At 41.9% G+C, this 18,013-nt stretch overlaps 1 protein-coding gene across 11 annotated transcripts in view; it reads right to left on the reverse strand.

Annotated features, from left to right (window-relative positions):
* Positions 1 to 18,013, reverse strand: part of zmiz1a (zinc finger, MIZ-type containing 1a) — a 121,404-nt gene that overhangs the window by 22,959 nt on the left and 80,432 nt on the right. For 6 of the 11 annotated variants that reach the window (XM_047812044.1, XM_047812043.1, XM_047812042.1 and 3 more), the window contains 2 exons: positions 14,015 to 14,120; positions 193 to 228 (listed from right to left, as the gene is read on the reverse strand). In XM_047812044.1, the coding sequence (XP_047668000.1) occupies positions 193 to 228; positions 14,015 to 14,120 (142 nt within the window). Of the gene's footprint in view, positions 1 to 192; positions 229 to 6,640; positions 7,208 to 7,307; positions 7,478 to 14,014; positions 14,121 to 18,013 lie in introns of those variants that run through there. The other 5 variants (XM_027141828.2, XM_047812047.1, XM_047812045.1 and 2 more) reach the window with 3 other exon arrangements.

Here is an 18,013-nt window from a genome sequence, read left to right on the forward strand (position 1 = left end):
AGCTCCTGTGACTGCTCACAGATGAATAAAAATAAATAAATAAATAGATAGATAAATAAATAAATAAGTAAATAAAGAGAATGAATGTCCAGGGTGACAATGGCAAAGGGAGAAAGACAGAGGAACAGAGAGAACGAGCTCTCCGTTGGATGTTTCACACAAACCAAATGAAGCTAGAACACAGAAGAGTACCTGAGTCACTTTGACATCTCCTGCAGGTGTTGGTTTCTGTAGGGTTCAAATTCAACATTTTACTCATGGGGGCAAAGCAAACGTCAACACAAACAATGCAGCATTAACAAAAAAATCAGTGTTTAGATGAGTGACTTGATGAGGTATGAACAGCCCTCGGTCACACTCAGGCAAAATTTGACCTGCCTATTTATAAACAAACAAACAAACAAACAAACAAACAAACAAACAAATAAATAAATAAATGGGCAAACATACTTAAATATTTCAGTGCATTGCAATGTGTTAAATGGCCCACTAACGAAAAAAAAAAGTATTTGCCTTGTTTAGCTGAACTATGAGTTTGATGTATTATACAGATGTGCTCAAAAGTTTGCATACCTTGATAGAATTTGCAAGATGTGTACCATTTTTTTAAAGAAATCATGTGTGAGAAGGCAAAACAACTGTATTTTATTTCTTATAGGACTTTATATGTAAGGCATAACAGAATGGCACAATCACCAAACAAAACATGACAAAAAAGTAAGTAAGAAAATAATCCCTGTTCAAATGTTTGCATTCCTTCAGTTCTTAATATGGTGCATTGCACCTTTAGCATCAATGACAGCATACAGTTGTTGTTTTTTTTTGTTTTGTTTTTTTGGAATAATGGTGCATGAGCTCCTTAATTCTCTCAGGTGGTATAGCTGCACATTCTTCTCAGCAAAATGTCTCCAGTTCCAGTACATGTTTTGGTTTTCTTGCACAAACTGCACATCTATCTCCCCAAAATGGCTCAATGATGTTGAGGCCAGGAGACGCTCCAGAACCTTCAACTTTTTCTGCTGTAGCCATTGGAGGGTAAACCTTGCTTTGTGCTTTGGATCATTGTCATGTTTGTACATCCAAGCTTGTCCCATCGCAGCATTCGTTCTGTAGAATGCAACAGTATTTTCTGATAACATGCTGCATTCATCTTGCCATCATTTTACTAACTTCCCTGTGCCACTGGAGCTCACACAGCCCCAAAACATCAGATCCACCACCATGCTTTACAGTGAGGATGGTGCACTTTTTTTCACCGTAGGCCTTATTGACTCCTCTCCAAACATAGTGTTCATGCTTGTGACTATAAAGTTCAGTTTAGGTCCCAAATGACTCTGGTCCAGAAGCCGTGAGGGTTGTCTAGGTGCTGTCTGGTGTACTGAAGATGGGCCTTTGTGTGGCATGGCCGCATTTACGGCTTTCTCCTCGACCATTTGTGTTCAAGTACCTCCTTATTCTGCTCATTCTTTGCGTCCCGAACGGATTCTTCTAGCAGTAGTGGTTGAAATCTTTCTTGGTCTACCTGACTGTGGCTTAGTATCAACAGAATCTCTTATTTTCCAGCTCTTTATCAGAGTTTGAACAGTACTGACTAGCATTTTCAACTGTTGAGATCTTTTTATATCCTTTTGCTTCTTAATAAAGTTCAACTACATTATTATGCAGGTCCATTGGCAGTTCTTTTGTCTCCCCCATGGTGCAATATCCAGCCAAGTCAGTGCATCACCTCTTGAGCTGAGACTATTAATGCACAGATGCTAATTACAATTACAATGAGGTCTTACAAAGGATTCAAACTACTATGTGATAATTAATGACTTCATGTGACCACAATCCTTAAATAAGAATTGTTTTGCATTATCAGTCATATTTTCTAAATGAATGGCAATGTTTTACAATTTCTTTCAGCGTTTGCAAACTTTTGAGCACAACTGTATAAAATCCTTTACAGATGTACTATTCCTTCTCCGGTCTATATATAAAAATGAGTGTCTGATTTCCTTGTGGTCCTGATATCACTACACTCAACACAGACTGAATATGTGGAGAAATGTCTAAACTCTATGGATGACATCCAGCAACATCCAGACATCAGAAAGCGGTGGTTGAAGTTGATCGTTTCCGATGTCCCTGAGGGTTTTAGTCCATTACACTGCTTGCTCAGCACTTTTCAGCCCTAACTGCCGAATCACAGCCAAAAAGAGTCACTGCTGCAACCCATAAATAACTCAATTCACTCTGATGTTTGATCCGTTAATGACTATACAGTATGTACGTTAATTTCATTTGGGATTCAACATCCAGGAACATTAGAGCATTTAAACATTTAACCCTGCAGTAGTGCACTTTATTCACTCCAAGGTGCGCTACAGACATGCACGTTTCTTTATGGCTGTGACGTCATAAATATGATGGATTCGACACATGGACTACGTTAACTGATTATTTAACATTTTTAAAACATCAGACTCACTAGTTTTAACAAAAACAAACAAACAAACAAACAACATTTCTTAAAATTTCTTAAAAATGAATATTCTCATATATACACAAACACACATATATAAACGTTTTCTGTCTCACTTCCAAATCATATGAATATCTGTAAATCAAATGTATATTTGTATATCTGTAAATCGTATGTATATTTGTTTAACTATTTTATTCTCAGGCCCTTGTCAGTAAGCATTTCATGAGCTACTTATAAAGAGCACACGTCTTGTTTATACAGTATCTGTTTCCTTTTAATACACTTCAGTCCTTCAATAAGACAAAAAACAACTCACTGGCTGCCAACCAACTTAGGTTCAATAACAATGAATAGGTCTTTCCTTAATATTTCTTTCATTAATTGTGTCAGCATCAGTTATTTTATTTAGCGACAATGTAGATATTTATAATTAATCTTTTACAGAATTTATATGCATAGTCTGCTTCGTGTGCATTTTGTTTGCCTCTAGGTACATTTAAATACAAAAAATATTTTAGAATCCATGCCACAAAACTATAAAAGCTTACGCTTCTTTAGAATAGACAGAAAATTAGCCTTAATCATCTACAAAATACATACGTTTCTACAGACCGAACTAAAGCAGATAGAAATAACATCCTTTAGTTATTATTTAAATGCTTTAAATAAACTCATATTTATTATTTTTATTACCATTTAACAGCTCTTTTAATATCAAACAACAATTTTTACACATAAAATATAAAGCCAATATGTATGTGAGATTATATTGGTACTGAAGTATTTAGTATTATGTATTTCTAGAAGACAGGAAGTGGCATGTTGGTGGTTAAGGCTTTGTGCTGCTGATCAGAAGCTTGTGAATTCAAATCCCAGCACTGCCAAGAGGCCATGACTGGGTCCTTGAGCAGGATCTGTAACCCTCAATTGCTCGGTTCGAGATCCTTTAGATAAAAGTGTCAGCCAAACTGAGTGAAAGAAGCAAATATAACTGGAAGAGTGTGAGATTCCTTACAGCTCTCGTGTGTGCTAGCCATTTCTACTAAGATTCTAAACTGCTTCTAACCCACAGATACAAACAAATAATGTATCATTTGGTAATGTACATAGACTCTATAATAAAAAAGAGTTTCAATACAAAACCGACACTGAAAAAAGTGCTGGATTCAACAGATAGCTAGTCGTCTGCTAGCTAATCAGATAAGCAGCATTTCACATTGAATGTACATCAGAACTACCAAATAAACTTGACATAACTTTTGCTCTACCTCATGACAATTAGTGTCTCCTACTGTAGTAGGATTTGTGATATTTCTTGTAAGAGTATTAAATAGACTGTGGTAAAACATTTCAGAGATACTTGGAGGCTTGTGCACTTGACTTGATCCCAAAATAATAACCGACTTCATTTCATTGGCAGTAACAAGTAATCATACCGTTCTGTAACATGGGTTAGGCTTAAGGTCTCTGAAATGCCGTTGTTATCATAAATCACAGTGCTAATATAATACTGCTGACAGGAACTATAACCCTGCCTGGATTATCAACAAAACAGCTCTCACCTGAGCAGAAAAGAAAGACTCCAGCCTGGTGTTATGACTAGTGTACCTCAAGTTATTGTTAGCACATGAGAGGTTACAATAACAAAAAGAAAAAAAAGAAGAAAAAACCACACACACACAGGGAGATTTGTTAGAATTGGCTCATATGCTAATTCCTACCTCAGCAATTTTGTGAAAATGAACTGCATTCAATTCACCAATTTTTTAGCCCCAGAAATCTCCTGTATAGCAAACTGCTCAGGCTGTGTGAATGGACTGTGGAGGAGATGATTGTACCACTGTCTACAAACAAGCTCCAATAAAAGCAGAGCTATTAACCGCACCTCACGGAGGAGGCTGCATCACTCGCAAACCGCAGGATGCTGATTATAGAAAACCACAAAGCATTTCACCGTTTTGTCTGTTAAAAGTCACATACACCACTCTAACAGAGCATTATCCGGCGTTTTTATACTAAAGACGCCTTCAGTTCAATGCTGCATGTTAATGACTTAACTGGTTCTACACGGGACATTCAGTACACAGCAATCACAGTGTTACACTTATCTGTTCTGGAGCTTGCTTCTGACACTCCGTAATTCAGGTTCTGTTTGGCAATTCAACATAGAACTTGGATCTAATATCTCTTCCTCACTGCAACATCCTCACTGCATTAAAGTGTATATTAAAATGAACCACTAGATATAATATATGACTATCTACAGTACTCTCAATACTCATTGTGTAGTATGCAAAATAATATGAAAATCTCTACAATCTATGAGGAGCAACTACCATTTTCAAGGAAACAATCATTTGTTTTCTCGGAAACCTCTTAGGTTTTAAAAGTACACTCAACATGTAACGGTCTGTCTGTCTGCATGTCTGCCTGCATGTCTGCCTGTCTGTGTGCCTCTCTGTCTGCATGTCTGCTGTCCGTCTGTCTGCTTGTCCGTCTATCCATCCATCTCTTTCCATTGTGGAGCAGTGTTTATGACCCAGTAGAGGCCAGTCTTGTCTGCTTCATGCCTAGCATGTACTGTGTGAAATTTGATAGCCATCTAATCAATGAAATATATTCGCATCAGTGTTTTCCAGACAACAGCAACCAAAAGCAGCGTTTAACGTTCACTCATTCATCTCTATTAGGTGCTTTATCCTGATGAGAGTGGATTCAAAGGCATTTAAATCTATACTTTCTGCAGCTGCTTTTAAAATCTTCAGTGCACTACGAATGGTTTGATTTTATCAGTTACCAAGCAGAAAATTCCCTAATATAATTTGGTATCAGTAATATTCATGTATAATAAATAAAATAATTTTTCGGACAAAATGACACGATAATGGCGTTTACTGGAAACAGTACTAATGATGATGCATGATGCCTACAAAGCTGTACTGAGCCAAACTCTCTCTCTCTCTCTCTCTCTCTCTCTCTCTCTCACACACACACACACACACACACACACACACACACACACACACACACACACACACACACACACACACACATAATGAAATCAGTCATGTCATAAATCCTACTGTCTATGATACAGCAACAGTACAACATTTGCCAGTCTACAATACTGACTACACTAACAGTGTTGTTGGGGCTCAAACCTGGAGGAGAGACAACTAGAACCTCCTTCCTATTCACTACAAATCTAACTTTTACAAGTTCACAACTCCCCATATTCCCTTTCTGCTGTATGTACATACAGTATGTAAGTCCTGGACAGTTTTGGGCGTGAGCATCATTTGTTCATATTTTTCCAAACACAGCAACAAACTGATCAACAAATATAGCAACCGTCAGCCTTTTCAGTTCACTTGTGCCAAAACATCTGTTACTTCACTACAACTTTTGCCCCTAGAAGGTAGAGTGAGAAATACAGGAAGTCTCGCCGACGCAGCAGCAGCGGTTGGGGATGTAACGAGTATTTTTCTGGTGCGTTTTGAAAAAGATGAGGTGCAAAATCACATTTTTAAAAATGCAAACAGCATACGTGAGCCACATATTAGATCCAAACAAACACTCCATGTGCAAAGGAAAACTGCCTTCAGATATTTTCCTGCCCTAAAGATAGAGATATTTCTTTGGTAGTGAAATGACCACACAGCCGCTATGCTACACAGTGCAGACACACGTTTGGTTCTAAGAGCGTCCCGAGCTGCTCTGTGTAATTGGGCGAGCAGTTGGAGCCGAGCTGTCGCATGGCTCATGTCAAACAGCTAAAGGACTGCCAAGAAACCCAGCCTCAAGTAGGTCAGCTCTTCTACGAGAAATAATCAAGCCCATTCGGACCTTTTCTCTCTCTCTCAGTGTGTGAGCAGGAAGTGGGTCAAATGTAGTCAGCTGTTACAGCTCGATCATTCACAGCACTAGAAGCTCCAGTCATGCTTTACAACTCGCTTTCCATTAGTTAAAGGCACAGTGGGGAAACCCTCTGGAGCCCCATGGAGGCTAAGCTCATACCAGTAGCTTGAAGCAGATACAGTACCACTCTGGATCCCGCCCACACACCCACACCCACGCACACTCGCACACACACACACCCACCCACACACATAAGCAGACACACCTCTGTCTCCAGACATTATTGAAACACTCAGCTACAAACAGACTTACCGATGGCCAAGCTTTGTCTCGGCACGTCTCAGCCCATTCTCCTCCCAGCGCGGGAAACGAGGCTCAAGCGGGTGGGAAACAACTCCAGAAAAAATCTTCGAGCTTTCTGATCTCTTCCCTGTTCTTCCCTCCCTGTTTGCCTCTCTGTCTCTCCCCCGCTCCTCACTCTCCTTCACTCGGTCTGTCTGTTTCTCAGGGCACCATGACTCTGTTTTCTCTCTTCTTTCGTCTGTCCAGTGACTGCACGATACACATCAATTATTCAGAAGCGGTCTCTGGATTTCCACGGCAAAGCCAATCACAGATGGAGCTGTGTGCTAATGGGCTCCTGCTGTACCTGCCACCGGCTCCTTCATGCTCTGAGACACTGGGCCACAGGGAATCAGGTTAAGCTCTTCAAAACTTCACACAGCGCACACACACACACACACACACCTCTCCACTTTCCAACACACACACAAACACACACACACGTTGCTGGAAGAGTGACCGCACGCCTGTAAAGCATCTGCAGTGCAAAGCCACAAATGAACAGGAAGCTCTCTCTGGTTTCAAAGGGGTTAAAAGGAAGCAAAAAAAGAAAGAGCGCAAAAGAGTGAAACAGAGACATAGAGAGAGAGACAGAGAGAGAGAGGAGATAGAGAGAATGAAGCAAATCCTTTCTCACCTTGGATGTGCAATGTCCCCAGTCTCTCTCTCTTTCTCTCTCTCTCTCTTTAGTGATCTATTGCACCTTTGCCTAATGTCCCCATCACATCGAGATGGATGGACAGACACACACACACACACACACACACACACACACACACACACACACACACACACACACACACACACACACACACACACACAAGCTCATATACACACTCGCATACACATGCACAGCGTGCCACTTTGCCCCGAAGGGAGCAAGAGGGAAATATGCAGGCGGCTCACATTTCAGACGTGCAAAGGGGGATGGTGCCTAACGTGGCAGACGGTCTGTGTCTTGGCCCATAGCCAAAGCATCACAAGAGAGAGAGCGATGGGAAAAAATCCCAAACAACAAGCCTGAATCAATCCAGTCAAAGCTGTGTTTGAAAAAAGTGATTACCGTTACCAAAGCAGGGGATTCCTCCCTATTGGTGAAGCTAATCGCTGTGAGTTAATGTGGGTTTGTCTGACACTAGTGACATCAAATTACGCTGATTAATTAAGTCCAAATGAACCGTCTTAGCCGCACTATCAGAGAGGGTGACGTTGATGGGAAAATTGTTGGTTTTTAATTCCCCTGATGATGAGGGTTGATTATAACCACTGAATTTAAAAACAGATCCTGCTTTTTTTCCCAGGCTGTCAATGCCGGGTCTCTGTTAATCACTGAATAAAGAGTTGTTGAATTGTTGCAGAGCGTCATGCTGCATCATCTGCAGCTTTAACCTGGCGCTGCTAAAGATTATGCTCATGCTTTTCTACTCGCTGTCATGCAATTAAGAATAAATCATCTGTTCAGACATTATATATTAAAGCATCAGGGCCAGCGCGACCTTGCAGACCGAGACTCCGAATGCGTCCTTCAATATTATATTTCTGCAGGGTGAAAGAAGTCATAGCAACGTGAAGACATGTCAAGGCTGCAGGCTACATTAAAGAGGCGAGGAGATGAAGCTGGCTCAGACAGGAAATTGAGCTTCCTCTTACTGCAAATGCAATGAGTCATAGAGCTCTCCAACAATACAGTCCTCGCTTCTCACACATCTGGGCGGATGCAAAAAAGCATTTTCTTTTTTGGGGAGGGTGCACGCCAAGTTCTGATGAGCTTCGATTGCGCCGAAACTCGGAAACGTTGACGGTTGCCGAGTACTACATGAGGACTGAACTCCGGTTTTAACTGTTGCTGAGCGATTTCATCAGCTGGACAGAGCACAGAACATGTCAAAACAGTGGCCTCGTTAGAGGCGAATGCAGTCCTGTTCATTATTTCAGCCTGCTCCTCTCCCCACTGCAGGGGTTGATTACATTACAAACACAAGAGATTCTGGCTTACTAATTACACATCATTAGAGTTAAAGCTCCACACGGAGAAAGCAAGGCAGTGGATTTCTGATCACTGGGTTGTGAATTGAATAAAGAAGGGAGAAAGAATGGTTTGCGGTGAGCATGTGTGCCACAGGGAGAGCCCTGGGCTTGGGTTTCCTGCTTTGTGCATTCGCATCAGCTCTGTAAACTGCATGCGTGGATATGACATGTAAAATACGGCACGGCCGAGGAAAGCGATCTGTCACCGGCAGCCTGGCAGATTGGGTGCTCTCTTTCTTGACGCTTCCTTCCAGTTGGGCTGATTTACAACATGCTGAGAGAAATTCTTATGCAGAGCAGCGACATTCTTTATGTTTGCACTACAGGAGGATGGTAATTACACCTCACTGCTGCAGCTCCGCAGCTCCTTTCACTTCCACCTTCACCAGGTCCGTCGCTCGAAACATAAAAACGCTCATCACCGTGTCTTCTCGAGCAATCAACTGTGTCTAACGAGGCTTTTCTTACCCTAAGTTGCACAAACAAATGTGATTAAGCGATAGAAAGCTGCAAGTTTTGTGCTGCTACGATGTGAAGTGAGAAGCATCGCTCAAGGAGACGGCTGAGTGCATTAACATGGCAGCTCACGCTTTGCGTCGGAGGGTGCCGAAAATTAAGAGGAGGATGATTTTTCACCGAGCTGCTGTAAGGAGTCAGGGTGCATGCTGGATACTATCAATCTTCGTCCCTCACTTTGGGTGTTAAGTCATCGTTTAGATGCCCAAAAGCCACCAGAGCACCACTCAAAACTGAACAGCTGAGAGCTTCTGGATTGCATCAAAGTCCTGAAAATGATTGAATACGGAAGCAGAGACATAAACAAGGGCATGATTTTGTGATCGAGGAGCCATTTGTGTCCCACTGATATTTGACTTACATGTAATATGTTTTAAACATGGGTCAAGTTCACTTAACACAAACCTGTTAGATAAATAACTGGGATCATTAATAAAAATCCCACATACAGTGCAGTGTGTGTGGCTACACTTTGCCTCAGATATATATCTAATCATTAAAGAAATCCTATTATTTTTCCAAAAACACACGAATGCGTTTAACATCTCTACCCATCCTTAGACATCCAGAGATTGTACCAGCTCCAGTTCATGAAGATTTTGGACCTTCAGTGAGATGAGGTCAACCCTGTGAGGATCCTGACACATCTAGAGACATACCAGCTCCAGTTGACATTCAAAGTGACACTGACAGTCAGACATTCAAAGAGGAGATGCCATGTGGTCCATGTGGTCTTTGAGGATAATGACCTCGTCATCAATACACAATTGTTGGACTGTATATTTATAAACACACCCTCCAGTGTCACCCACATGAGGATGGGTTCTCCTTTTTAGTCTGGTTCCTCTCAAGGGTTCTTTCTTTACCATCCAAGGGAGTTATTTCCTTGCCACAGTCTTCTCAGACTTGCTCATTGGGGATAAATACAAACACATTTAAATATATCTATTATTAATCTTAATATTAAACTTTTTGTATTGTTTCTTATGTTCTGTAAAGCTGCTTTAAAAGCGCTATACAAATAAAGCGCTATACAAATAAACTGAAACCGAACTGAACATTTAGTGCTTAAAGCATCGTTTTCCACGACTCCGCCATTACAAATCTGACATTTGTGCTACAAAAACACTCCACATTCAACTCTGGGAAATATTCTGAAATATTCCACAAGTCTCGTGTTCAACAGGAAGCTGCGCTATCTGAATATCTGAAAGATCATGGGACGAAGAAAGTAAACAATTAATGGCAAAAATATTACGGAATATCATAATGCCCTCAAGCACAGATGTTAGTTAAAACCAGATGTTGTCTATTTGTTCATTTGATGCAGAGATAAATAAAGGAATGCCCTGTCCTGTTACTTTCACCACTTTAACTTCTTTAAAAGGAGCATAATGCAGGCTTGGTCTGAAAAAGAAATATAAAAACAAATGAAGAATAAAGAAATATGCTTGGGATGCGTCCTAACACTTTTTTTCCCTGTGTTAACAAAATATATAGCATTCGCAGCCCAGCTACGGAACGTCTCTGTAATAAGTAATAAATAAGTAAACAAAGCAAACAAGGCAAAATTCTCAGCATTATGAATGCTAGTACATCACACTTCCCTTATTAGAAACCAATAACTTCCACTTTTTTTTTTATAAATATAAACCCGTCTCAGTTCAGTGCAGATGAACTGAGGGAAGCTGCAGGGAAGCTGCCGTGTTCTGAACACTTCATGTACACAACGGTGTATTGTTGTGTATCTAATCGCAACTGTCTTCTGTGCCACTTGCTAAAACTAGTCAGAAAGGCACGTAAAAAAACACAAAAAACACTCGACCAGGATCGCACCTCGCAATTAGTCTGTCGCAACATCTCAAGAAGAACAATGGCGTGCTATCTTTGCTCTCGCATGCCAGGAAAAACGGGTCTTATGGCGATGAAATTGGTAGAGAAAAGTGTAAACAATAGCAGGCCGCCTGAACAGAGGAGTGTGTGAGAGAGAGACGCGTCCTGCCAGACAAACACATTAGCTGTCACTCGCTATGCTAATGTACTTTCTATTAAATGTCAACATGACATGCTCTAAGGGAAGAACAAGCTGTTGATCTAAGACAGCTGACTGCTACCACTGACAGCACAGAGCTCAAAAAAAAAAAAAAAAAAAAGACAACGGTGGTAAAATATGTACATTTTAATGATATAAATGTGCTCCGATGACTGAAATAATGAATCACTTGATGGGTTTGTATTTCAGGATAATTCAGATGTGTTCAGATAAAAGCCTTTGAGTGCTGCAAGTGTTCTGCAAAACAGACAAAAGAGCTGCTGCTGGATGTTAGACAAAATAATTATCTTATTGCCCTGTCAGTGGGGCGCCCACCAAAGCTGGGGTAAGGAGTCTGTCTGTAGCACGTAAGCAGATCAGCTCCCAATCCAGACACACACACACACACACACACACACACACACACACACACACACACACACACACACACACACACACAGTGGACAGATCACTCCAGCAATCACAGATTAATACAGGAGGCTAATCCTCCTGACAGAGAGGTCAGCGTTCTGTTCAGCCTGTCTCTGACAAAACTCTCTCTCTCTCTCTCTCTCTCTCTCTCTCTCTCTCTCTCTGTTATTCTCTCTCTCACTAACACACACACCCACCTTAAGATCAGTTACTGATAGGAAATGGCAGGCATGTGTATTTTGCACTTGTCACATTCCTCATCACATAAAATCTTATCAAATTTCCAAAGCAAAAGTATCGCATACCTTTCAAACGCCTCAGATTCACGACCTGTATGTCGATGTATATCTCAGTGAGCATCAAAATGACAAAATGACAAAAGGTCATCGGAGAATCGGAGATAACGCTGTTGTCGATAACATTCTGATTGTCAAACAGTGAGTCACGGACAGCGCAGCGGTAATTCCATAAATGGTCGATTAGAAGCTTTTTGAATTGCGTTAATTACAGACAGCTACGTCCTTGTCATCTGGAGTGTGTGTAGTGTGAGTGTGAAGAGTGTGTAGCATGTGTAGAGAGTGTTAGTGTAGGCTGGGGATCTTTGTCTGACTGTGCATTGATCGAGCAGCATGGCTCTGTGCTTGAGTATGTGGTGTCGGGTGGCCGTCCTTCTGTCGCCATCCTGCCCGTCACTGGCCTTTTCGCCTGAACTGCACTTTCTCACCACAACTCAACGTGTACAGTGTACCTGTGTGTGTGTGTGCGTGTGTATGTTTGTATGTAAATGTGTGTATCAGAGTGAAAGAGATAAATAAATAAAGAGGCAGACAGACAGAGACAAGGAGAGAATGAGGATCTGAGTATAGAGAAGGATGCTAAGGCCAGGCAGAGCGAGTGTTTATGGCTGCTGTATGCTGTCGTCTGGCTGTCTGGGGCGGCAGACGCCCTTGTGACAGGCCCAAGATGGATGCCTGTACCATGAGAGTGGGGAAGCTCCAGTCATATCTACTTCCAAATGCAACCCGCTGCTGAGAGGGCACAAAGGAGCCTAACCACTCCACCGGTGGCTACACAGCTCCTCTCGGTTTTACGAGGCACGTGAGTGCAATCCACGTCAATAAATGTCAAATATTATCTCCCTTTATACTCAGTGCTGCTTAGTATCTTCAGAAGAGAAACAGCCGCTCTTTTTTTTTTTTTTCCGGGGGTTGGGGGGGTGGGGTGGGGTGGGGTCTCTCAGCGTCCAGCGATCCTGGTAATCTGTAGTCCTCTGAAACATCTGTTTATCTTCATTCCCCACAGCTCGCCATGTCAGGCCTTCCTCTGAATGAAATACACACACACTTCAACCCGAGCGCTCTCTCGCCATCTATCTGTGTTTTGTTGATGCTCGTTCGTAGCTCACTTTGACAAATGGACAAGAACAGGTCACTTCAGGAGAGCTGGGCTTTGGCTGAGCAGGACAGGATTTCAAACAGAGACGGTTAGAAATGAACGCTAGTCTCCATCAGTTTATTTTGATGGCATTTACACAAATGAAGAAATTCTGGTGTCTGCTTTTGTGATGCACATAGTGACGGTAAGGTTTAAACGAAAAAAACAACAGTCACCTGCAGAAAGCGGCACCTTGTCATAGCTGCTCAGCCTCCGTGACTTAATTTTTTTTCACACAACTCAAGCTGAAGGCCATACATTTTGGTAGGAACATTTACACAGGACTTCATTTAAACCTGTCCTTCATAACATGTGGAAGTTATTCTGACTTTAATAGCAGCGTCGGAATGAAAGCGGTCGTTGGCTTTTTGGGGCACTTAATTACTTACTTTTCCATTGGAGCCGAAAGTAAAACCTCATGTTTTGCCTCCTTGTGTAACTGGCAAATATCAAAGTGAAGAAAGGCTGACTGCTATCCAGCCAAATTCTGAAAATCGGACCACGCCATGTCCACCTGTATGTTTTGTATATTTTGCTCAGATGGAATCTATAGACAAAAACGATCAAACAATGTGAAATAATACAAATTCAGCCGGCTTTCCTCTGCAACTGACACAGCGACTGAGTGAAGTGAGCGAGCGAGTGATTTACAAGAAAAGCTCTGAATCTGACGTGTGACACAGCATGCAAGGACATGTCTCCTTTTCGTATATGTATACATGTGATGTAGAAAAGGTAGCTTGCATTTGAAAATGGACATCCGGCCTTTTGTGCACTGTAGGGTGTGTGAGAGAGAGAGAGAGAGAGAGAGAGAGAGAGAGAGAGAGAGAGAGAGAGAGAGAGAGAGAGAGAGAAAGAGGGAGGAGGCAGTGTATTAAAACCTGTGAGCAGAAAGGCCTCACCTGCTGACTTTGGGGTGAACTTGTCCCGGTTGGCTGCGCACACAGCCAGGAGCCGGTAGCCCAGGTCCAAGTCAAAACCCTGCTGAGCGGCAACACGGCTCACCACCTGTAGAGACAGACCAGGAGTGTGTTAAAACATGTCTCGGTGTCAGAGCCAATGCATGAGAAGAAACTTCCTCTGCTGTGCTCAGCAAAAAAAAAAAAAAACTCATAAAAACTCCCCGCACTTTGGGATACGATCTGAACTCCTCTGAATATCTTCCTCAGGACTGCTTCTGTTTAAGTCTATATAAAGATATTCACAATTATTCTTGCTTAAAATTCCACTCCAGCCCTCAGGAGACCAACTTACACCAGGAGTGTGTTAGCACTACACCCTTCACCCTTCTTATCTCGTCCTCTTACACAAAATATCTCTCTAAAAGAACTCATAGTGGAGCAATTTCCCCTATTCCCCATTCAAACACATGAAATATTTACCAGATCTGTTTGCATGAATAATGCATAACAAAGGAAAACAGCCACCTCCACTGATGTGGCTATGCGTTAAGGAAGTATTGGTTCTTTTTCTCACTGTAGGACTGATAGGATTTCCCTGGAGACGAGCCTGTTCGTTCTCTCACCCACCTGAGCCTAAATCTGGCCCAACGAGTACCAGAAAATAATAATAACAACAACATTTCAGTGTAAATGTGTCATGAACAAGGCCCGAGAGGTAACGTGTAATATAAAAGGAACTAATCCGACCTCTAAAAAAAAAAAAAGGTTCAGTCAAACGAACATGGGGAAGAACATTAAAAGACATGACACGTCTGCTCTGTACTGCAACACTGCACAATCCTGGGCTGCTACAGTTACACAGCTTCCTTTTCTTAACACAAACACTGATGTTTCTTCACAAAAAAAAGGAAGTGATCATGCAGAAAAACAAACTGTCTCGAACACACGCACACACACACACACACACACACACACACACACACACACACACAGAAAAGAAACTTGGCACTGATCAACAGCATTCCACTATCTGCGCCGTCAGCTACGACGTGTCGACTTTAGCTGAGTTTACCTCTGCTAACAAACAGTAAATCATACACCACTGTATCAGCTCCACATTCTAATAACTCACTTATTAACTCTACACAATTTACCCAAACCTATGTTTTCGTTTCAGTGTTTGACTGTCAATAATAAAAAAAAAAAACCACACACATCGGGTTTCATGAACAGAATGACAGCCTAACCTGGAAAGACAGCTTTTCTTTCACGCTTTAATAGTCAAATAATTCAGTGGTGACAGCACTCTGAGATCTGATGAACAGCATCTCTTAGAATGAAAGTCCACAGGCATTTTTTATCCTGTAGTTTGCAGGGTTTTGACAGCAGAAATGTCGAGTTTCTGCCAAACTTTAATTTCCCTTCTGCAACTTGCATCTGCCAAGAGTACGGGACCAGGCACGGTGCCACGCGTGCGAGCACGGATTCGAGCGGGCTTTAGAAATGTTCTCTCATAAGCCTTTTGCTTCGTAATCTCTTTTCTCAGAATGCTTGCCCTAAAAATGATACGATTTACCAGCAACATTTCGGGTCAGTGAACCAGGCTGATCCGAGTGTACGGTGTTATCATGTAGCACGAATATGAGGGAATCAAAACGACAACAAGAACATTCCAGGATCAAAAAAGACAGAAATCCACAAAAACACCCAGGATATTTACTTCTAGTTAAGTGGAGATGTTCCACTGACAATTTAAGTTACCTTACAAATTTGAAACAATGTTGATGGATACAGAGACCTGCTCAGTTCTTTCATAAGCCTGGGGATACAAATGTATGCATAAGAAGTGGAAATATCTTGATATGGAGTAATTGTGTTGTTTCAAAATCAAATTATTTACATAAACCGGTATTTAGCATTTTGCTACCCTTGATTAAAATAACCTGAACTAGACTCGCTATGACGTGATTGTGTTCGTATTTACATCCTGAGGAACTTACATACATCCTATATTTATATAACTGAGTACTTGAGGGTAAAAGGCCTTGCACAGGGACCCAGCAGTAGGAGCTTGGCAGTACTGGGATTCGAACACACAACCTTCAGGAAAAGAATTGAAATTGAATATAACTGCTGCTGATGTGTTTCTATTAAACGATGAATCCACCAGCATCCACGTTAAAAATATTCTCTAATTTTATTTCACTTAAAGTGAAAACAGAGGTTAAAACGGTCGTTCGGCCTGCAGACGATGAGGAAGGACTGTGAAACAATGCCCTCCCAGATAGCAGTTGTCAGTATTGCTCCTGACAGGCTACAGGACACGTCGTTTATCATTTGGCACAGTGCAGAGAGAGTGTGTGCTGGGAAGAAGGAGTGTGTTGGGGATGGAGCGGCATCAGCGAGCTACCTGCCGCCCGAGGGGCCAATGTGTAAGACATGTCCACATCTGTCGGCCAGCATTCTTATCAGCTCTTCACTTTCATCTCCCTAACAACCAGAACAGTGCTGGAAGGCGGAGAAGGCGGAGAAGGGGAGGGGGTGATGCACAGCACTAATTCTTAACACACCCAAACACACCAAACATGCAAAAGTGAATAGGCAAATGTCCTAGACCCAAACTGCCAAGATATATATTATATACTATATTGATTCGGTGGGGACCAAAACCTGAAAGAAGTAAAAGAAACAAAGGAATACATTATTTATTTAATGTTTTTTTAAGATTACAGAAGACAGATTTGGACATGATTCAGGACAGTACATTCATTATGGAAAAAAAACAGACACTGACTTATACACAGGACACAGGAAGTAGCAGCTGACTGAATCAGAATGAAGTCATCCTGAATCTCTGTGCTTGGGGTGGTCTTGTCAGAAGATCAAAGCTAAAGCCATCTTCCTCCTCTACTTCGGGTTCACACTTGTTTTGACATTCGCTTGCAATCTCTCGTGTCGTCTGCATTGTGAGCTTAGCCTTTGATGATATACGATAGAGTCGCTCGAACTACGCAGACAGATTCCTGCCTTTAACTTCTGCTTCTTCATCCTTGAATGTTGCGTTGCTGTTTCTGCTAGTCAGCAAGGACACGAGTGAGATCTCTGATGGAATTTGTTCTCTGCATGAGCTCTTGATTGCAGAATTTACTACAATTAATCAAAGGGCAAAAGGCTAAAAGTAGTTTCAAAGAGTGGCTGAATTCTCTGGGTTGGCTGGTTTAAACAGGGCTTTAGGGGCTTTAAGGACTTATTTAAAGAATAAAGATTATTTTGTCATTTACTCGATGCTCCTTCAGTTTGCCATTAAGTCCCATAATCTCGCCATAAGCTGAAGATTCATCCAGCATTACCCCCAGCTGCTCCGACAAAAGAACACTCTCGGAGATCACTCGGCTAAACATGGCTGTTGATAAGACATAAATTTTTCCAATATGTTTTTTAGTAAATCATTATCTGAAGAATGGAGATTGATCACAGGCAGAGTGGAAACGTCTCTGCTGGAAATCAATGGAAGGGACGGCTTTACAGCAGCGCTAAGCGCTACCGTCTGCTCCAGAGGTTTGTGTGAAGCTGGAGGTGCTGGTCACTGGCCTCCTGCCATAATCGATGAGCAGCTGCAGCAGAGGAAGGCAGGGTTGAATGCTTCTCCCTGACCTGTGCTTAAGTACCAGTGTCTTATCAGAGCAAAGGGGAGAAGGACAGAGCGAGAGGGAAACCCAGAGATATGGAGTATTATGTGTGTGTGTGTGTGTGTGTGTGTGTGTGTGTGTGTGTGTGTGTGTGTGTGTGTGTGTGTGTGAGTGTGTGTGTGTGTGTGAGAGTGTGTGTGTGTGTGTGTGTGTGTGTGTGTGTGTGTGTGTGTGTGTGTGTGTGTGTGTGTGTGTGTGTGTGAGTGAGTGTGTGTGTGTGTGTGTGTGTGTGTGTGTGTGTGTGTGTGTGTGTGTGTGTGTGTGTGTGTGTGTGTGTGTGTGTGTGTGAATGAAAGGGGGCAGGGCGAGA

Source organism: Tachysurus fulvidraco, chromosome 4 (genome assembly GCF_022655615.1).
Source record: "Tachysurus fulvidraco isolate hzauxx_2018 chromosome 4, HZAU_PFXX_2.0, whole genome shotgun sequence".
Lineage (NCBI taxonomy): Eukaryota > Metazoa > Chordata > Actinopteri > Siluriformes > Bagridae > Tachysurus > Tachysurus fulvidraco.